At 41.8% G+C, this 22,640-nt stretch overlaps 1 protein-coding gene across 1 annotated transcript in view; it reads left to right on the forward strand.

Moving 5' to 3' along the window:
- Positions 1 to 22,640, forward strand: part of stmn2b (stathmin 2b) — a 47,506-nt gene that overhangs the window by 20,208 nt on the left and 4,658 nt on the right. Inside the window, exons 2-4 of the mRNA XM_063042113.1 lie at positions 405 to 500; positions 8,483 to 8,661; positions 21,385 to 21,576. Coding sequence (XP_062898183.1) covers positions 405 to 500; positions 8,483 to 8,661; positions 21,385 to 21,576 — 467 coding nt within the window. The remainder of the gene's footprint in view (positions 1 to 404; positions 501 to 8,482; positions 8,662 to 21,384; positions 21,577 to 22,640) is intronic.

Genomic DNA, 22,640 nt, shown 5'->3' on the forward strand with positions numbered 1-22,640 from the left:
AATAAAACATTGCACCCTATACTTTCCTCCAATCACCTTAAAATTATGTCCCCTGGTATTAGCCATTTCCGCCCTGGAGATAAAGTCTCTGACTACCCACCCGATCTATGCCTTGTATCATCTTGAACAACTCAGTCAAGTCACCTCTCATCCTCCTTTGTTCCAAAGAGAAAAGCCCTAGCTCTATCAACCTATCTAGTCCAGGCAGCATCCTGGTAAATCTCCTCTGCGCCCTCTCTACACTTCTAACCAGTCAGTTTCCAGCTTGTTCTTGCAGCTGTGGTCAGTTCTGTCCTGTGTAATTCTAGTTTGATCTGTTCTTTCTCAGGGATTAATATTGATCGTTATAACAAAGTGTAAGGAAACTAACAGAAGCTATGACAATGTGTTTTATTTTATTTCAGCCTACAAGGAGAAAATGAAGGAGCTCTCAATGCTCTCTCTGATATGTTCCTGCTTCTATCCTGAACCACATGCTGCCACATTCTACAACTATGATGGTGAGTCCAATCCTGTCTGAATGAACCACAATCGGGATTTATTTAATGTCGGACTTTCCCATTACAATCATAAATGATTCCTCCCAGTGCATTTCAACTATTTAGTGCCATTTGTAATGCAGCCATTTGGGACAGTATTCTGCAAATTATTTTGCTCTCAAGAAATAGACAATCAGTAAAGAAAGCAACAGTCTAAAATTAGTGCAACCACATTTCCATGGCATTATTTTTCTGTGTTATTAATCATAAACTGGAAACTTTGCTTCCATAAGACTGAGACAGAGGAGCAGAATTAGGCCACCCGGTCTATAAAGTCTGCTCCGCCATTCCATCACGGCTGATATATTATCCCTCGCAACCCTGCTCTTCTGCCTTCTCCCCGTAACCTTTGAAACCCCTACTAACCAAGAAACTATCAACTTCTGCTTTAAATATTCTCAATGACTTGGCCACCACAGCTGTCTGTGACAACAAATTCCACAGATTCACCACTTTCTGGCTAAAGAAATTCCTTCTCACCTCTGTTCCAAAATGGACGTCCTTCTATTCTAAGGCTTTGCCCTGTAGTCGTAGGTGCACCCACTATAGGAAACATCCTCTCCACGTCCACTCTGTCTGGGCCTTTCAATATTCAATAGGTTGCAATGAAACCCCCTCTCATTCTTCTGAACACCAGTGAGTACAGGACGGAGCCATCAAATGCTCCTCATACTTTAACCCTTTCATTTCCAGAGTTATTTTCGCAAACCTCCCCTGGACCCTGCTCAATGCCAGGATATCTTTACTTAGTTAAGAGGCCCAAAGCTACTCACAATACTCCAAGTGTCGTCTAACCAATGCCTTTTAAAGCCTCAGCATCACGTCTTTATTGTTATATTCTGGTCCTTTCAAAATGAATGCTAACGTTCACCTTCCTTACCACCAATTCAACCCGCAAGTTAACTTTTAGAGGATTCCTACACAAGGACTCCGAAGTCCCTTTGCACCTCTGATTTTTGAATTTTCTTCCTGTTTAGAAAATAGTCTATGCCTTTTTTTCTTTTTACCAAAGTGCATGACCATGCACTCCCTTACACTATATTCCATCTGCTACATCTGTGCCCATTCTGTGCATGTCCTTCTGCAAACTCCCTGCATTCTCAACATTACCTGCCCCCTCACCTATCTTTGTATCGTCTGCAAACTTGGCCACAAAGCTGGCAATTCCATCGTACTAATCATTGATATATAATGTGAAAAGAAGCAGTCTCGATACTAACCCCTGCAGAACACCACTTGTCATAAGCAGCCACCCAGAATAGCCACGTTTATTCCAATTCTGCCTCCTGCCAATCACCCAATCTTACTTTCATGCTTGTATCTTTTCTATAATGCCATGAGCTCTTATCATGAGCAACCTCAAGTGTGGCACCTTGTCAAAGGCCTTCTGAAAATCGAAGTAAACAATGTCCACTGACCCTATTTCATCTATCCTGCCTGTTATTTCCTCAAGGAAATCCAACAGATTTGTCTGGCAAAATTTCCCCTTAAGGAAACTATGCTGACATTGGCCTACTTTAACATGTGCCTCCAAGTACCCGGAAACCTTATCCTTAATAATGGGCACCAACATCTTCCCAACCACTGAAGTCAGGCTAGCTAACCTATAGTTTCCTTACTCCTGCTTTCCTCCCTTCTTAAAGAGTGGAGTGATATTTGCAATTTTGCAGTCCTCTAGAACCATTCCAGAATCTAGTGATTCTTGACAAATCATTACTAATGCCTCCACAATCTCTTCAACTAACCCTTTCAGAATGCTGGGGTGTAGTCCATCTGGTCCAGGTAACTTATCTACCTTCAGACCTTTCAGCTTCCCAAGCACCTTCTCCTTAGTAATAGCAACTACGCTCACTTCTGCCCCCGACACTCTTGAATTTCTAGCATACTGCTAGTGTCTTCCACAGTGAAGACTGATGCAAAGTACTTACTAAGTTGCTCCATTATTTCTTTGTCCTCCATTACTACCTCTCCAATGTCATTTTCCAGTAGTCCAATATCCACTCTCGCCTCTCATTTACTCTTTATATATCTGAGAAAACTTTTGATATTCTCCTTTATATTATTGACTAGCTTATATTCATTTTTCATTTTTTTTTCTCCTTACGGCTGTTTTAGTTGCCCTCTGTTGGTTTTTAAGGTTTCCCAATCCTTTAACTTCTCACTGAATTTTTGTTAGGTATATATTACATGCCCTCTCTTTTGCTTTTATGCTGTCTAACTTCCTTTGTTGTCCATGGTTGCCTTATCCTCCCTTTGAACTACTTCTTCACCTTCGGGATGTATCTACCCCGAGTGTTATGAATTGTCCCCAGAAACTCCAGCCATTGCTGTCCTGCCATCATCCCTGCTAGCACCCCTTTCAATCAACTTTGGCCAGCTCATGCCTCTGTAGTTCTCTTTCCTCGAATGTAATACTGATACATCTGACTTTATCTTCTCCCTCTCAAACTGCAGGGTGAATTCTATTATATTGTGATCATTGTCTCCCAAGGGTTCCTTTACCTTAATCTCCCTGATCAAATTTGGTTAATTACAGAACTCCCAATCCTGAATTGCCTTTCCCGCAGTGGGCTCAGCCACAAGCTACTCTAAAAAGCCATCTCGTAGGGATTCAAAAATTCAAAACTCTTTCGAATTTGTACCTCTGATTCAAAAAATCAAAGGTGAAACGAAAGTTAGGAGTCCTTGTGAAGGATTCCCTAAAGGTTAACTTTTTGTGCCAGTGGTAAGGAAAGCAAATGCAGTGTTAGCATTCATTTCAAGAGGACTAGAAGATAAGAACAAGGATATAGTGCTGAGGCTGTATCAGGGACTGGTGAAGCCTCACTTGGATTATTGTGAGCAGTTTTGGCCTCCTTATCTAAGAAAGGATTGAAGAGGGTTTAGAGGAGGTTTAGGGAATGATTCCAAGAATGAAAAGGTTATTGTATGAGTAGTATTGGATGGTTTTGGGCATGCACTCACTGAAGTTTAGAAGAATGGTGGGAGAGAAACTCATTGAAACCTATCAAAGTCTGGATAGAGTAGTAGGGTTAATGTTTCCTGAGTAAGTGGGTGAGTCTCGGACCAGAGAGCACAGCCTTAGACTAAAGGGATGTTCATTTAGAACTGAAATGAGAAGGAATTTCTGTAGCCAAAGGGTAGTGAATCTGTGGAATTAATTGCCACAGTTATTGGGTATATTTAAAGTGAGCTTGTTAAGTCCTTGATTAGTCAGGGTGTCAAAGGAGAAGGCAGGAGAAGGGGCTGAGAGGGATAATAAATCAGCGATGATGGAATGGCGGAGCAGATTCATTGGGCCGAGTAGCCTAACTCTGCTCCTGTATCTTATGGTCTTACTCTACAAATTCTCTCTCTCGGGATCCAGCACCAACGTGATTTTCCCAATCTACCTGCATATTGAAATCCCCCATGACAATTGTAACATTGCCCTTATTACATGCCTTTTCTATTTCTCATTGAAAATTATGTCCCACATCCCGGCTACTGTTCCGGTACATAACTCCATCAGGGATTTTTTACCCTTGCAGTTTCTTAACTCTAGCCACAAGTTTCATAGAAACATAGAAAACCTACAGCACAATACAGGCACTTCGGCCCACAAAGTTGTGCCGAACATTTCCTTACCTTAGAAATTACTAGGCTTACCCAGAGCCCTCTATTTTTCTAAGCTCCATGTACCTATCCAAAAGTCTCTAAAAAGCCTCATATCCGCCTCCACCACCGTTGCCGGCAGCCCATTCCACGCACTCACCAATCTCTGAGTTAAAAACTTACTCCTGACATCTCCTCTGTACGCACTCCCCAGCACCTTAAACCTGTGTTCTCTTGCCTCTGACTATCCACACGATCGATGCCTCTCAACATCTTATACACCTCTGTCAGGTCACCTCTCATCCTCCGTCACTCCAAGGAGAAAAGGCCAAATTCACTCAACCTGTTTTCATTAGGCATGCTCCCCAATCCAGGAAACATCCTTGTACATCTCATCTGCACCCTTTCTATGGCTTCCACATCCTTCCTGTAGTGAGGCAATCAGAACTGAGCACAGTACTCCAAGTGGGGTCTAACCAGGATCCTATGTAGCTGCAACATTACCTCTCAGCTCCTAAATTCAATTCCATGATTGATGAAGGCCAATACACCATATGCCTTCTTAACCACAAAGTCAACCTGTGCAGATGCTTTGAGCGTCCTGTGGACTCAGACCCCAAGATCCCTTTGATCCTCCACACTGCCAAGAGTCTTACCATTAATACTATCTTCTGCCATCGTATTTGACCTACCAAAATGAACCACTTCACACTTATCTGGGTTGAACTCCATCTGCCACTTCTCAGCCCAGTTTTGCAACCTTTCAATGTCCCGCTGTAACCTCTGACAGCCCTCCACACTATCCACAACACCTCCAACCTTTGTGTCATCGGCAAACTTACTAACCCATCCCTCCACTTCATTTACAAACTTCACGAAGAGTAAGGGTCCCAGAACAGATCCCTGAGGCACACTACTGGTCACCGACCTCCATGCAAAAAATGACCTGTCTACAACCACTCTTTGCCTTCTGTGGGCAAGCTAGTTCTGGATCCACAAAGCAATGTCCCCTTGGATCCCATGCCTCCTTACTTTCTCAATTAGCCTTGCATGGGGTACCTTATCAAATGCCTTGCTGAAATCCATATACACTACATCTACTGCTCTTCCTCCAGCAATGTGTTCAGTAACATCCTCAAAAAATTCAATCAGGCTCGTAAGGCACGACTTGCCCTTGACAAAGCCATGCTGACTATTCCTAATCATATTATACCTCTCCAAATGTTCATAAATCCTGCTTCTCAGGATCTTCTCCATCAACTTACCAACCACTGAGGTAAGACTCACTGGTCTATAATTTCTTGGGCTATCTCCACTCCCTTTCTTGAATAAAGGAACAACATCCGCAACCCTCCAGTCCTCTGGAACCTCTCCCATCCCTATTGATGATACAAAGATCATCGCCAGAGGCTCAGCAATCTCCTCCCTCGCCTCCTACAGTAGCCTGGGGTACATCTCATCTGGTCCCAGCGACTTATCCAACGATGCTTTCCAAAAGCTCCAGCACATCCTCTTTCTTAATATCTACATGCTCAAGCTTTTCAGTCCTCTGCAAGTCAGCACTACAATCACCAAGATCCTTTTCCACAGTGAATACTGAAGTATTCATTACGTACCTCTGCTATTTCCTCCGGTTCCATACACACTTCCCCACTGTCACACTTGATAGATGCTATTGTTTCACGTCTTATCCTCTTGCTCTTCACATACTTGTAGAATGCCTTGGGATTTTCCTTAATCCTGTCCACCAAGGCCTTCTCATGGCCTGTTTTGGCTCTCCTAATTTCCTTCTTAAGCTCCTTCCTGTTAGCCTTATAATCTTCTAGATCTCTAACATTACCTAGCTCTCTGAACCTTTTGTAAGCTTTTCTTCTTGACTAGTTTTATTACAGCCTTTGTACACCACAGTTCCTGTACCCTACCATAACTCCCCTGTTTCATTGGAACGTACCTGTGCAGAACTCCATACAAATATCCACTGAACATTTGCTACATTTCTTCCGTACTTTTCCCTGAGAACATCTATTCCCAATTTAAGCTTCCAATTTCCTGCCTGATAGCCTCATAATTCCCCTTACTCCAATTAAACACTTTTCTAACTTGTCTGTTCCTATCTCTCTCCAATGCTATTGTAAAGGAGATAGAATTATGATCACTCTCTCCAAAATGCTCTCCCACTGAGAGATCTGACACCTGACCAGGTTCATTTCCCAATTCAAGTCAAGTACAGCCTCTTCTCTTGTAGGTTTATCTGCATATTGTGTCAAGAAACCTTCCTGAACACACATAACAAACTCCACCTCATCTAAACCTTTTTAAGTATTCTTCCTAAATATTATAAAATTAAATTAAGTATTCATTTAAGTATTCTTCCTAAATATTATAAAATTTATCTAAGAATTAGTTATGAATTATTTTCCTAAACACAGCAAATTCTCACTTGAAATCAATCAAACTGTACTTTATGGGATTCCATAACAAGGATAAAATTCGGCATGAGCCATCTCAGTTATTGCCTTGGGCACCCATGTTAAAGATCCTCAACATCTGGATATGCTCTCTTCACCTTACTACCATCGAGGAGGAGGTACAGGAACCTGAAAACCCACATTCAATGTTTTAAAAGTAGCTTCGTCTCTCCACCTTCAGATTTCTGAATGGTCCATGAACCCGTAAGAACTATCTCATTGTCCATCTTGGCACTATTTACATTTTTAACCTAGGGGAATGTTATGACTTGCACTGTACTTCTGCCACAAAAGAACAAATTTCACAATATATCGATGTTCAAAGTAAATTTAATATCAAAGTACGTATATGCTACCATATAGTACATTGAGACCCATTTTCTTGCAGTCATTCACAGCAAGAAAAGAAAAATAGAATAGAGTGTACAAAAAACCATACGTTTACAGGCAAAGACCATTAGACATAGGAGCAGAATTAGGCCATTTGGCCTATCGAACCTGCTTTGCCATTCCATCATGGCTGAATCATTATCCCTCTCAACCCTATTCTCCTGCCTTTTCCTCGTAATTCTGGTAGCCCTTGTTAATCAAGAACCTATCGAACTCTGTTTAAAATATACCCAATGACTTGGCCTCCACACCTGTCTGTGGCAATAAATTCCACAGATTCACCACCCTCTGGCTAAAGAAATCCATCCTCATTTCTATTTTGAAGGGACGTCATTCTATTCTGAGGCTGTGCCCACTGGTCCTAGGCTCCCCTACTATTGGAAACATTCTCGCAACGTCCACTCTAACTTAGCCTTTCAATATTAGATGGGTTTCAACGAGACTTCCCCCACCCCGCCCCATTCTTCTAAACTCCACTGAGTACAGGCCCAGAGCATTCAAACATTCCTCAGACGTTAATCCTTTCATTCCCAGGATCATCCTCCTGAACCTCCTCTGGGCCCTGTCCAATCCTTAGAATAAGGAGACTGACTAAGAACCAAAGTCAGTGATAATAAACCTGTTTTTTGATTCTGAATTTGAATCTGCACGGAAGTGGTCCCTCATCAAATTGTCAGGTTCAAAGTTCAAAGTAAATGTATTATTGAAGGACATATTGTACATGTCACCATATACAGCCCTAAGATTCATTTTCTTGTGGGCATACTCAATAATTGAAATTCATCATATAATTAATGAAAGACCACACCAACCAGTGTGCAAAAGACAACGAACTGTGGAAATACAAAAAAGCAATAATAATAATAAACAAATAAGCAATTAATATCAAGGACACAAGACGAAGAGTCTTTGAAAGTGAGCCCATAGATTGCAGGAATAATTCAGTGATTGGACAAGTGAAATTGAGTGAAGTTATCCCCTTTGGTGGTGTGAGTCCTGAGGCTCCTGAACCTTCTTCCTGATGCTTTTCTTTTGCCAGAGATCAGAGAATGGATAAGATGTCTGAGTGCGACCACCAGCTGTAACTTAGGGATGTGATATAAAAGTAATCAGACCAACCACTTCTTCGTGCAAAGAATCCACAGAAGATATCAAGAACATCAGTTTATTCTTTAGACTTATCACTCTTTTTGCAATGGACAGTAGCTGTGATGCGTGCAGTTCCAGATTAGTGAAAGGGGGTCAATAGAATTCTACAACCAGTTAAGGCAAAAAACAGTAAACTTGTCTTCAGCGGACATCGGCTAACTTGCTCACTTGTTGATATGCATATTGAGGCATCGGTATTCTCTTCCCACAGGACAATAAATTTACTTCCCTCATTTGAAACCCGTTGTACTTAGATGGCCACCTTGAACTGATGCACTGTTCTGATGCAACGTGGTTCTGTGGTAAAATGCACAAGTTCACGCTATATGTATTATTTTACAGACATGGAAGTGAAGCAAATCAACAAGCGTGCCTCAGGTCAATCTTTTGAGGTGATCTTGAAGCCACCTTCCCCAGAAGCAATGCCGGCTCTGGACCGAACTCTGTCACCTCCAAAGAAGAAGGACCTCTCTTTGGATGAGATTCAGAAGAAGCTCGAGGCAGCAGAGGACAGGAGGAAGGTAAAAACTGTGCTTTGGATTGTGCTGGATAAAATAATAGTGAAGAAAATGAAAAGCTTCTCTTGGAGATGTGATGCAGAACCAGATAAGTTGGAGATCATAAACACAAGAGATTCTGCAGATGCTGGAAATCCAGAGGAACATCCACAAAACGCTGGAGGAACTCAGCAGCATCTGTGGAGAGGAATGATCAATGCAAAGTTTTGGGCTGAGACCGTTTATCAGAACTGGAATGGAAGGGGGAAGCAGATAGAATAAGAAGGTGGGGAGGGGACGGAGTACAAGCTGGCAGATGATAGGTGAAACCAAATGAAGGGAAAGGTATGTCGGTGGGGGAGGAGAGATGAAGTGAGAAGCAGGGAGGTCGTAGATTGGAAAGGTAGAGGGCTGAAGAAGAAAGAATCTGATAGGAGAGGAGAGGGTACCATGGGAGAAAGGGAAGGAAGAGGGGTACCAGAGGGAGGTGATGGGCAGGTGAGGAGAAGGGGTAAGAGGAGAGCCACAATAGGAAATGGAAAAAGAGAGAAGGGGGTTGAGAAATTACCGGAAGTTAGAGAAATCAATGTTTGTGCAATCAGGTTGGGAGCCACTCTCCATCCTGATGGCATAAAGAGTTAGAGATCAGTTTCTGTTCTGAGTGGATTTAGTTAAACTAATCTAATCTAATCTAATCTAACTGGCAGTGGGAGTGTTATTACAGTTCTGTATGCACTAATGGTATTAGGAATATCAGGAATCAGGACTAAAGCAAGATACCATAGTTCCCATGGCTGAAGGTTCACCAGCACTCACAATCCATGTTATTTAAAGCGGGGGTTAACTGGTTCTTAATTAGTAAGGGCGTCAAAGGTTCCAGACAGAAGGCAGGAGAATGGGGTTGAGAGGGAAAATATATCAGCCAGGATCAAATGGTGGAGCAAACTGGATGGACTGAATGGCCTAATTCAGCTCCTTTGTCTTCTGGTCTTGTGCTGTCATGTTCTGGTTGTTCTGGGCTGGAAGGAACAGTGTAGAGAGTCAGTCATTGGGAGCTGACACCGTCTGCCTCAAGACAACAATGGGGAAGGAAATTTGAAATAATTTTGTAAATAAACTAATTTTTAATACATTTAATATTATGTTAATATTATGATACTTCAAAGTATAATATAACAATATCAGTCGTACAGAAATTCAAAGAGAAGTGTAAGAGAAGCAGGTTTCTAACACAAGACATGGGTCAGGCATTGACAGATATACTGATCTGTTTCACAGTGGAATTAGCTTGAATAGCTACAACACAGGCCCCCTGAACTCTTGATTCAATTTGGCACCAACATATTTAACTTGCACAAAACATTCTGAGACTGATGCGGCCTGACCTACTGAGGGTTGTCAGCACTTTCTGTTTTTGATTCCGATTTCCAGCATCTGCAATATATCTTTTTGACCCTGTGCTGGCCTTTGACCTTGCCCATAAGCTGCATGTAACTAAAGCAGGTTCATTCGCCACCGAATACGGCTGACAGTTGGTAAGAATTTCAGAACAAAATAACAACTTCCATTACACTCCATTATATTACTAATCCTGGGATTGTTATTGGATATGATAATTTAGCAGAAATGCTTTGGTTGAGAGTTTTGAGAGTGATAGAACAAAGCATCACATGTAGTAAGATAGAAATGAAGGATGTACATAAAGTTTGTTATAGAAGTTCACTGCAGTAAGAGTAATTACTGAAAACATCTGAGCCATACTTTCATGATGTGCTTTGTAATTAAGTTTGAAGGTGCTTGGAAGTAGGTACAGAGGAGATGTCAGGGTTAGCTTTTACGCAGAGGGTGGTGAGTGCGTGGAATGGGTCTTTTAAGAGACTCCTGGATGGCTGCGTGGAGCTTAGAAAAATAGAGGGCTATGGGTAAAGCCTAGGTAGTTCTAAGGTAGGGACATGTTCGGCACAGCTTTGTGGGCCGAAGGGCCTGTATTGTGCTGTAAGTTTTCCATATTTCTATGTTTCAATAAGAGAATCAGTTAGGTTGCACTCACAAACAGACATGACCACGTGGTTCTTAGTTTTGTCATTTAAAGCTGGCTAATTAAAATACAAAACTAAATTTCAAAACTGGCCAGTGGCAGCACTTGCAGTGTGATCCATTTTGGACAGCCCAATCCTGTTAAATCTGGTAAAAATTCATAGATTAGCCTTATTTGTCACATGGACATTGAAACCTACAATGAAATGTGTTGTTTGTGTCAAATCAAATCAAATCAGCAGGGATTGTGATGGGGGCAGCCTGGAAGTTTTGTCACATTCCCAATGAAAATCATAGCCTACCCACCACTCGCTAACGCTGTCCGTGCGTCTTTGGAATGCGGGAGAAAACTGGATCACTTGCAGGAAAGCCATACGGTCACAAGGAGAACATACAAAATCCCTGACAGATGGTGCCGAGAATCAAACCCCAATCTTACAGCTGGCACTCTAAAGCAATTATGCTAACCGCTACACCACCATGATGGCACTAGAATTACTGTGACGCAGCAACCAGCCACCCTGCAAGTCTGTGGTGGTAGGAAGGGGCCACTGCACAGGATCGGAAACAGCTGCCGTGCGTTGCAAAGTCAGCCAGCTCAATCATGGACACCAGCCTCCCCAGCATCGAGGTTATCTTCAAAAGGGCATCATCATTTAGGACCCCAAACACCAGGGTCTTATCATTACCGTCATGGCAGAGGTACAGGAGTCTGATGACACACAATCAACACTGCAGGAACAACTTCTTATCCTCCGCCATCGGATTTCTGAATGGAAAATGAACCATCCCATGAACGCTACCTCATGATTTTTCCTAATTTTTTTTGCATTTATTGTTTAATTTAATTATTTTACATATTTATTTACTTTAATTTATAGTTTTTTTATATATTGCACTGTACAGCTGCCACAAAATAACAAATTTAACAACATATATCCCAGTGATATTAAACCTGATTGTGATTCCAACAACATGCAGACTCCACGCAGACAGAAAATCTGAGGCCAGGTCGCCAGAACTGTGAGGTGGCGCTCTACCAACTGCGCCACTGTGGGAAAAGTCTGGTCAATTGACTCACTTTAGCAATGCCCAGAATGGAGTTCACCATTGTGTATGGGTCCCTTACACACCTTGCTTCCCTTGTACATCAGGTTCAATTATCCCTGGGTCTCTTTAACTTAAAGAGATGCTTAATTAATATCTATCAATGCCAAATTGAACAGGGGACCTGAGGTGTACCTATTCAAACTAATTCCATGGTGATAACATATTAGTGATATATATAAAATTTTCATAATCATGCTTTCTAAGTTGAAAAAGCTTAGGTAGCCACAACATAGGGCCAATGAACACTAAAGGCATTGCGAGACCATGGATCTGCGCCTCTCCGGGGCGCAGGCATGGGCAAGGTTGTATGGAAGACCAGCAGTTGCCCATGCTGCAAGTCTCCCCTCTCCATGACATCAATGTTGTCCAAGGGAAGGGCATTAGGACCCATACAGCTTGGCAGCAGTGTCGTCGCAGAGCAATGTGTGATTAAGTGCCTTGCTCAAGGACACAACACATTCCCTCAGCTGGGGCTCGAACTCACGACCTTCAGGTAGCTAGTCCAATGCCTTAATCACTTGGCCACGTGCCCACATCAATGAATACTAAATTAATGTAATACATAATAAAGCAGAAGATATTAATCTTTATGATTTATAATTTAAATTTTTAATATTTACTAATTCTAACTATTTTTAATATTTAATATTTGTAATCCAGGGAGCGTGAAGTGCAAAATCAAATATTGCTGTGATGATTGTACGTTGTAGTACCAATTGTTAGGCGACAATAAAGTATAAAGTAATCTATCATCTGTCAAAGACATTTAGGGGTGATTATTTTATCTTCTGCAAGCCTTAACAGTGAGTTTTGAAGTGTTCGCTGCCAGGGACAGTACATCCAATTTCATTCTTACTCCTCCTAACATGCCTGGATAGAACATTTTCTGCATAGTCATTCCCAAACCACAATTTGAGAATGGCGCCATCCTTATCATCCACAGATAATCACACAACCTACAGTTTGATTTTGTTTCGGTCAGCCATTTGCTTAAAGTAGGCAGATCTTTCTCACCCACTTATAGCACTTCCTAAAACTAACTCAGAGCAGTGACTGTTCTCCAGTGGTAACCTTCTTATGCAAATATGTTACAGCCTTACGGGATCATTTCACAGGTTCCTCTCCTATTTGCCTCCCTATCCCATTCCTAACTCGCTGCCTGAAGGAATTACTTTAACAACCATCTCCTATCAGACTTGTTTCAGTCTTTGATGTGAAGGTGAGCAGAGGTTCACTTCTCGACTTGACCAAATCACCATGTTTGGAGCTAATGAGTGAAGAATTTCCTCTAACTCTGCATGAAGAATGCAATGTGCTAAGCAGAGATGGCATCTTTAACCTTAGTGGTTTTGGATTTATCTGATTCTGGCTGAAGAACCACTATGCCCCAACAAGCCAATCCACCTCTAACTTAATTGAGGCAGGGAAAATCCTACACTAACCTTAAGTTCAAAATCAGGTCTTTGACCAAAGAATCGATGAAAAGAGAGGAGAAGCCTTCTAAAACCATATAACCTGTGCACATAATAAAAAAAAATCTGCACTCAGTCACCACTTTATTAGGCACCTCCTGTACTTAACAAAGTAGCCAATGAGGGTGTGCTTGTGGTTTTCTGCTGTTGTAGCCCATCCACTTCAAGGTTCAACGTGTTCTGTGTTCAGAGATAGTCTTCTGCAATCCACTGTTCTAAAGTGTGCCTGTCTGAGTTACTGTCACCTTCATTCAGCTGGAACCAGTCTGGCCATTCTCCTCTGACCTCTGGCATTAACACCCCCAGAACTGCCACTTACTGGATTTGTTTTTGTTTTTACACAATTCTCCGTAAACTCTGGAGACTCATGTGCATGAAAATCCCAGTTCGGCCGTTTCTGAGATACTCAAGCCACCCCATCTGGCACCTACAATCGTTCCATGGTCAAAATCCCTTAGATCACATTTCTTCCTCATTCTGATACTTGGCTCAGTCCAAGACTGGTAAAATCCTCCCCTCTATTGAGCACATCTACACAGAGCAATGTGACAGGAAAGCAGCATTTAACATCAAGGACTCCCACCACACAGGCCATGCCCTCTTCTCTCTGCTGCCATCGGGTAAAAGGTACAATGGCCTCAGGACTCACACCACCAGGTTCAGGAACAGTTATTACCCCTCAACCATCGGGCTCTTGAACCAGTGAGGATAACATCATTCAACTTCACATGCCCCATCGTTGAACTGTTTCCACAACCTATGGACTCACTTTCAAGGACTCTTCATCTTATGTTTTCGATTTTTATTGCTTATTTATTATTATTATTATTATTATTATCATTTTCTCTTTTGCATTTGCGCACACTGATTATTTGTCCACCCTATTAGGTAAGGTTTTTCATTGATTCTGTTATGGTTCTTGGATTTATTGAGTATGCCCCCAAAATAACGAATCTCAGGGTTTATATGGTGACATATATGTACTTCGATTACTTTGAACTGTGGTCCAAACAACAACTAAATCTCTTGACCATTTCTGCAAGTTTTTATGCCTTGAGTTGCTGCCACATGATTGGCTGACTAAATACTTACATTAACAAGCAGGTGTGGCCACTGGCTGTATATTCCAAGCACAGGGATAAATAATACCACATCACTTACATTAAAGTGAATATAATTTCTTTATTAGGCCATGTTCACAATTAAATCTAATTCATTGTACTAGTTAAGTACATTTTAACAACTGCTTTTAAGGTGATTATCTTTCATTAATACGAGCGAATGGATGCATATTAGTTATAAAGCACATTGCACTGTTATAAAAATGGTGATTGCTATGCACAATGTACCATAATTTCTCAGTCTGGTCCTTTAGAAATGAAGTTTGAATGACTGAAGGAATGCACATGTCACAATAACATTACTTATTTACCGTAGTAAATATGTATACTGTGCTTACTGTAAAATAAATGATTTTATAAATGAATGATACCCAACCAGGGTAGGTCTTACACAGTGAGTGGTAAGGCACTGAGGAGTGCAGTAGAACAGAGGGATCTGGGGAACACAGATCCATACTTCATTGAAGATGGTGTCACAGTTAGATGGGGTCACAAAGAAAGCTTTTGGCACTTCAACTTTCATAATACAAACTACTGAGTACAGGAGATGGAATAGAAACATAGAAACATAAAAAACCTACAGCACAGTACAGACTCTTCAGTCCACAATGCTGTGCCGAACATGTACTTACTTTAGAAATTACCTAGGGTTACCCATAGCCCTCTATTTTTCTAAGCTCCATGTACCTATCGAGGAGTCTCTTAAAAGACCCTATCGTATCCGCCTCCACCACCGTCGCCTGCAGCCCATTCCACGCACTCACCACTCTCTGCGTAAAACATCTTACCCCTACACCTCCTCTGTACCTACTTCCAAGCACCTTAAAACTGTGCCCTCTCGTGTTAGATGAAATTCTGTAAACCATTGGTGAGGCCTAATTTGGAGTATTGTGTGCGGTTTTGGTCCCTATCTATAGGAAGAATGTACTGTAAATAAGATTGAGAGAGTGCAGAGAAAATTTACAAGGATGTGACAGGGCTTGAGGACCTGAGCTATAGAGAAAGGCTGAATAGGTTAGGAATTTACTCTCTATAATGTAGAAGATTGAGAGGAGAATTGGTAGAGATATACAAAATTATGAGGGGTATAGAGAGAGTAAATGCAAGCAGGCTTTTTCCACAGAGGTTGGGTGAGACTACAACTAGAGGTCATGGGTTAAGGGTGAAAGGTGAAAAGCTTAAGGAGGAATGTCTTCACTCAGAGGGTGGTGAGAGTGTGGAACGAGCTGCCAGTGCAAGGGGTCAATTTCAACATTTAAGAGAAATTTGGATAGGTATATGGATGGGAAGGGTATGGAGGGCTGTGGTCCAGGTACAAGTCAATGGGACTAGGCAGATTACCGGTTCAGCCTAGACTAGATGGGCTGAAGGGCCTGCTTCTGTACTGTAGTGTTCTATGACTATGATTTAGAACAGCAGCATGTAACATGCTACAGGGAGGATCAAAATGATAATCCGAGTCACTGTTGAGGGCCACCTGTGCAAAAGTTTGTGATGGATGCTTCCATTGCCATTCTGATCACATTCTGTCCCTGGTCACTTCTGGAATCCAATAGCAGGAAAGCAGCTTCCTGCAGCTTTGCAGCAGTTACATTGGGCAATCTGGATACTGAACCTAACCCAGGTTCAGCAAATTAGTCTTAGCCCAGTTGCTAGGAAGCCAATATGGCTCAGACAATTTACATGTTCTGAATTAATTAACAAGTTAACTTTTACGACTGCTTTGCTTTTGTCTTATAATAGTTTTTAAATTTAATTTTCTGAATTGTTTATGTTTATTTTAATAGTATTTAAGCATGTTTCTAACTTTATGAACATATTTACAAATTAGTCCAAGCTGTTTGACAGTTTTGACAGTCGGTCAGGCAATGGAATATTTAGGGGCAAGACTTCTCACTTACGGTACCAAGGTTCCCCTGTGCACTGCACCTTGCTAATCAGAGCCCACTAAGAACTGAACTAGTAAGTGGGGCTGGGGAGCTGTGAAGTGTTTCACCTTACTGCTCACTGAGGTGGGCCAGACAGAAGCATCATGAACCCAAGGGTCCGTGTGCATGCCCACAAGTCACTAACCCTAACTGTACATCTTTGGAATGTGGGAGGAAACCGGAGCACCCGGAGAAAACCCACACAGTCAAGGGGAGAACGTATCAATTCCTTACAGACAGCGATGTGGGGGCGTGGGTGGGAGTGGAACCCCAGCCAGTGGTCACGGCACTGTAAAGCGATTGCACTAACCGCAGCACTACCGTCCCATCCTATTTGTGATACTGTACATTATTTCTCTCTGTAATATATATTGCTTATGGATCTTTGAATGAACCACGTAAACAATATTCCTGCACAGCCTGCTCGTTACTGAAGACTAATCATTGACTGCAACACCATAACTGGGTTGACCATAAGAGCGGAATTAGGCCCATCGAGTCTGCTCCACCATTTCATGATGGCTGATCCGATTTTCCTCTCAGCCCCAATATCTTGCCTCTCCCCATATCCCTTCATGTCCTGACCAATCAAGAATCTATCAACCTTTGCCTTAAATCTACATAAAGACTTGGCCTCCACAGCTATCTGTGGCAAAGAATTTCTCAGGTTCACCACTCTCTGGCTAAAGAAATTCCTCCTCATATCCATACTAAAAGGACACCCATCTATTCTGAGGCTGTGTCCTCTGGTCTTAGACTCTCCCACCATAGGAAACATCCTCTCTACATCCACTGTATCAAGGCCTTTCACCATTCGATAAGTTTCAATGAGGTCACCACTCATTCTTTTGAATTCCAGTGAATACAGCCCCAGAGCCATCAAACATTCTTCATATGACATGCTATTCAATCCTGGAATCATTTTTATGAACCTCTTTTGAACCCCCTTCAAAGTCAGCACATTTTTTCTAAGATAAGGGGCCCAAAACTGCTCACAATACTCCAAGTGAGTCCTCACCAGTGCTTTATAAAGTCTCAACATTACATTCTTGCTTCTATATTCTAGTCCACTTGAAATGAATGCCAACATTGCATTTACTTTCCTCTCCACAGACGCAACCTGCAAATTAACCTTTAGGAAATCCTGCACAAGGGCTCCCAAGACCCCTTGTACCACAGTTTTTCAGTTTGTCTGCCATTTCCTTGATCCCATTACTACCTCATCCAGCATTGTTTTCCAGTGGTCTGATATCCACTCTTAGCTCGCTTTTACACTTGATGTATCTGAAGGAATTTTTGGTATCTTCTTTAATATTATTGGCTAGCTTACTTTGGTATTCCATCTTTATCTTCTTTATGACTTTTTCAGTTGTCTTTTGTTGGTTTTTAAAAGCTTCCCATTCCTCTAACTTCCCATTTATTTTTGCTCTATTATATACCCTTTCTTTGGTTTTTATGTTGCCTTTGAGTTCTCTTGTTAGCCACAGTTGTGTCATCTTTTCTTTCGAATACTTCTTCCTCTTTGGGATGTTTATATCCTGTGCCTTTCCAGAAATTCCAGTCATTGCTGTTCTGCTGTCAACCCTGCCAGTGTTATTTTCCAATGTATTCTGGCCAACTCCTCTCTCAATATGCAATTCCCTTTATTTCGCTGACTTTAACTTCTCACTCTCAAATTTCAGGGTGAATTCGATCATATTATGATTACCTTCCCCTAAGGGTTCTTTTATCTAAAGCCCTTCAATCAATTATAGTTCATTGCATAACATCCAATCCAGAATAGCCGATCCCCTAGTGGGCTCAAGCACGAGCTGCTCTAAAAAGCCATCTCACAGGCATTCTAGAAACTTCTCCTCTTGAAATCCAGCGCCAACCTGATTTATCCAATCTACCTGCATATTGATATCCTCCATGACTATCGTAACATTGCCCTTTTGGCATGCATTTTCTGTTGCCTGCTGTCATTTGTAGGCCACATCCTTACTACTGTTTGGGGTTTGTATACAAGCCCCATCAGGGTCTTTTTACCCTTGCAGTTCCTTAGCTCTATCCACAATGATTGAACACATTCTGACCCTAGGTTACCCCTTTCTAATGAATTGATTTTGCTTCTTTACCAACAGAGCAATGCTGCTCTACTGCCTTCCTGCCTGTTCTTTCAATACAACGTGTGTTCTCAGACATTAAGCTCTCAGCTACAATCTTCTTTCAGCCATGATTCAGTGATGCCTACAACATCATAGTAATGTTCGTTCGTTGTCATCGTCGATGAAGACCTCGACGCCATTAGTCACTTTGAGACTGGATGCGGTGTGTCCGAAGATGACTGGTCAGGCCAGTTCAGGCACGGAATGTCCTGGCACATGTTGGGCAGACATGTGTAGGCACTGCATTTGCTGCGCTGGTGGCTCTGGACTTGCGCAGCTCGCGCTTACGTTGTGCTTCAGCAATGCGCCTTGCTTTGTAAGCTTGACAGCCCTTGTGGATAAGGCTGCGCCAGGAAGGGCGGTTTTGTGCCAGCGTTTCCCAGGTGGTCGTGCCTTTGTCAAGCGACTTCAGGGAAGCCCTTAGTGTGTCTTCGTAATGTTCTTTCTGCCCTCCATGCGAGCGTCTTCCAGCAGAGAGTTCCCCAAAAAGGAGCTGCTTGGGTATGCGCTCGTCATATCATACATGCCAATCTAACAGTACCACAAGCTCACCTACTATATTCCGTATTCTGCTCGCATTCAAATATAACATTTTCAGTACTGTATTCACTCTTTTTGATTTTGTTTGCATTTTACATTGCAACTCATCCTGCTGACTATAATTTTGCCCTGTGAGCAGCCTCTTCTCAATACACATTGCCTCTGTTTGTAAACCAACGACCTCATCTTCTGTACTATCACTCCGGTTCCCATCCCACTGCCAAATTAGTTTAAATCCTCCCTAACAACTCTAGCCAATTTGCCCACAAAGATATTGGAACCCCTCTGGTTCAGGTGTAACCTGTTCCTTTTGTATAGGTCATACCTTCCCCAGAAGAGATCCCAATGATCCAGAAATCTGAACCCCTGTCCTCTGCACCAATTCTTTAGCCATACATTCACCTGCCAAGTAATCCTATTCTTACCTCACTGGCATGTGGCACAGACGTAAATCCAGAGATTACTACCCAGGAGTCCTGCTTCTCAGCTTTTTACCTTGCTCCCTAAAATTTCTCTTCAGGACCTCCTCACCTTGCCTACCTATGTCATTGGTGCTGTAACACTCCGCTCTATCACCCCACGTTCGTCTAGGGGAAACCGACGTCTGCCCGCCAAACTGTGTCTCACATTTGCGTAGATGCTGTGTATGCACCCCAGCACAAACCCACAACGTAAAATATCAGTCAGTACACAATGTACGTTTAATCGATTACACTTTATAAATTCTACTGTGACTATGGGGTTAGTAGAGAAACAAAAATATAAAATAAAAAGGCGCCAAGAATAGAGATTATACAGTTCATGCACATGTTGGAGCTCACTCAATATCCTTGGTCCACCATTCAATTTCCTCCGAACTCCACGACCCTTGGACTGGGACCAACTATGGTGGTCTATCAGAGCACTTCCCGCACGTCCTCCCTCTTTGCTTCTCCTCACCAAACTTTCCCACGCACTCACTCAGGTTCCCACACATACAGATAGAATAACATAACTTCCATTGGTTAATTCCCTATTATCTACAATTATAACCCAAACATTTCAGCTGCAATGAACATTACCTCATCAGTTAACATTACAGAGAAGCCATTTCATTATAACACTTCGGAGAAGCCATTTTATTATTAGCAGTTAACAGTTAACATTATAGTTAATATCACTGAGAACCCTACAGTGCCAAGGCTTCTGACTGCTCACCCTCAACCTTAAAGGTTCTATTATAGACATATCTTTGCAGATACATTTTCATTTTTAACTATTTGTGTTAGCATCGACTGAATAGGAGTACCATACTAGCTCAAATGTGTGCCAATGCCCGGTGTAAAAACCTATTTATAATTTACCAATTTATTACTGTCACCTTGTTTGTAGGGGTTGTCTTACTTGTCACTGTTTTTTCCTTCTCCTTGAAGTCACAGGATATGAAATTCAATACAAGCATTTAATTGTTCTTTCATTCTCCCATACGAACTCCACACCAGAACTATCCACAAGCTTATTTTCATCTTCTAGCAGTTCCCTTTTTATCTTGACTATAATTTTACTGGTAATATTCCCATAGAGTAAGTTTGTTGACTTGTAACTTGTTCTCTCAGTTGATGATTTCCACATAGATTACTTTGTTTATTCTTCAGCCCTTTTCACCACAAATACCCCCGATCTCCACTCAGTTTAAACATATTCCATTGATGTTACTTTAGTAATTTCATTCCATCTACTCTATTAGAAATCCTTTGTTTAAATTCCATTGTACTTGGATTTTTGTCCTTGACTGATTCCTTCGTCACAGAAAGCCCAGTTATAGTCTTTATTCCCCTCCATAAATGTTGTCTGACCTGCTCAGTTCCTCCAGGATTTTGAGTGTGTGTGCTTGCTGATTATAGCAAGGAAATGCCTTTCTGTGATGAAACAGTGCACTTGAATTGTTAGGAATATTGTATTGTGTTCCTTTTGTAACCTGCTGATATATTTTCTCCCTGGCAATTTTGATTAAAAAGTATGAATTTTAATAAGTTTGTATAAAGGGTGGAGATAAATTAGAGATTTATTTGTTCACACAACTCATTCCTGTTTTCCATTTTTATCTTTTATCATGCTTTCTGTGCCTTTGTTGATAAATGCGACTATTTCTGTGACAAAGTCTTTGCCCTAACTAATTAATAGCATTTTACGAGCTGCTTAGAAAGATTGCCACAATCAGAAACATAATATAAAACACACAGAAAATTGGTTGATTATTTAAAAGAGAAGTAGAAATGCATACAGAGTACGTTGGAGGACTGTTTCTAATATGTACGTGCATGCATTTGCGTGCACACGCACACTCGTGTATATACAAACATACACATGTAATGCATAAATACAAGTTTGATGTCTTTTCTGTTGGTTGCAGTCTCAGGAGGCCCAGATTCTGAAGCAGCTCGCAGAGAAGAGAGAGCATGAGCGAGAGGTCTTGCAAAAGGCCATGGAAGAGAACAACAATTTCAGCAGGTCTGCAGAGGAAAAACTGATCATAAAGATGGAACTGAACAAGGAAAACCGCGAGGCTCACTTAGCTGCTCTTATGGAACGTCTCCGTGAGAGGGTAAATATAAAATAACTTTAGATTACTGGTGTCTATGACAAAAATTCCTCTCATTAGTTCCACCACCTCAGTGGAAAGGGATCACGGGAAAGCTTTTGGTTGATCTTCAATCCACTGTATTACTGGCCAGCAATTACTTCATCCCAATCTTTATATATAAACTGAAATATTCCATAACTGTTTTAAAATATCTCCCATCCTTTCAACAATGTTCATGCCATCAGGTTGGAGGCTCCTCAGATGGAATATAAGGTGGTGTTCCTCCAACCTGAGTGTGGCTTCACCTTTAGCCTCCAACCTGATGGCATGAACATTGACTTCTCAAACTTCCGCTAATGCCCCACCTCCCCCTCGTACCCCATCCGTTATTTATTTATATACACACATTCTTTTTCTCTCTCTCCTTTATCTACCTCTGTCCCTCTCCCTATACCCTTTACCCATCCTCTGGGTTCCCCCCACCCCTTTTCTTTCTCCCTGATCCTCTCATATCCCTTTTGCCAATCACCTGTCCAGTTCTTGGCTCCATCCCTTCCCCTCCTGTCTTCTCCTATCATTTTGGATCTCTCTCCCTCCCCCTCCCACTTTCAAATCTCTTACTAGCTCTTCTTTCAGTTAGTCCTGAGAAAGGGTCTTGGCCCGAAACGTCGACTGTACCTCTTCCTAAAGATGCTGCCTGGCCTGCTGCGTTCACCAGCAACTTTGATGTGTGTTGCTTGAATTTCCAGCATCTGCAGAATTCCTTGTGTTCCCAGATACAATAGGCTGAATGTTGATGTATCTCCCCATACTCTTCTTGCCATTTCTTTGCAGCTAACTGTGCTTTTTCATTTAAGAAAGAAAGCATTGGCTGGCTAGAAAATCTCACTGGTACATTTGGATCTTAAAGGAATATTGTGTTTTCTGGTATGTTTGGATTTTTTTAAAGAACGTCGTTTAGAGATCAAATTAAACCAGCCTTGACCATTGTTCCATTGGGCAAGAATTATGGGGGTGGGCAAGGTAAAAGTGCGGTAAGAGTTAGGTCCACTTTTATTGGCTATTTCCACCCCCACCCCCCAATG

This window comes from Mobula hypostoma, chromosome 1 (assembly GCF_963921235.1).
Source record: "Mobula hypostoma chromosome 1, sMobHyp1.1, whole genome shotgun sequence".
NCBI classification, from domain to species: Eukaryota; Metazoa; Chordata; class Chondrichthyes; order Myliobatiformes; family Myliobatidae; genus Mobula; species Mobula hypostoma.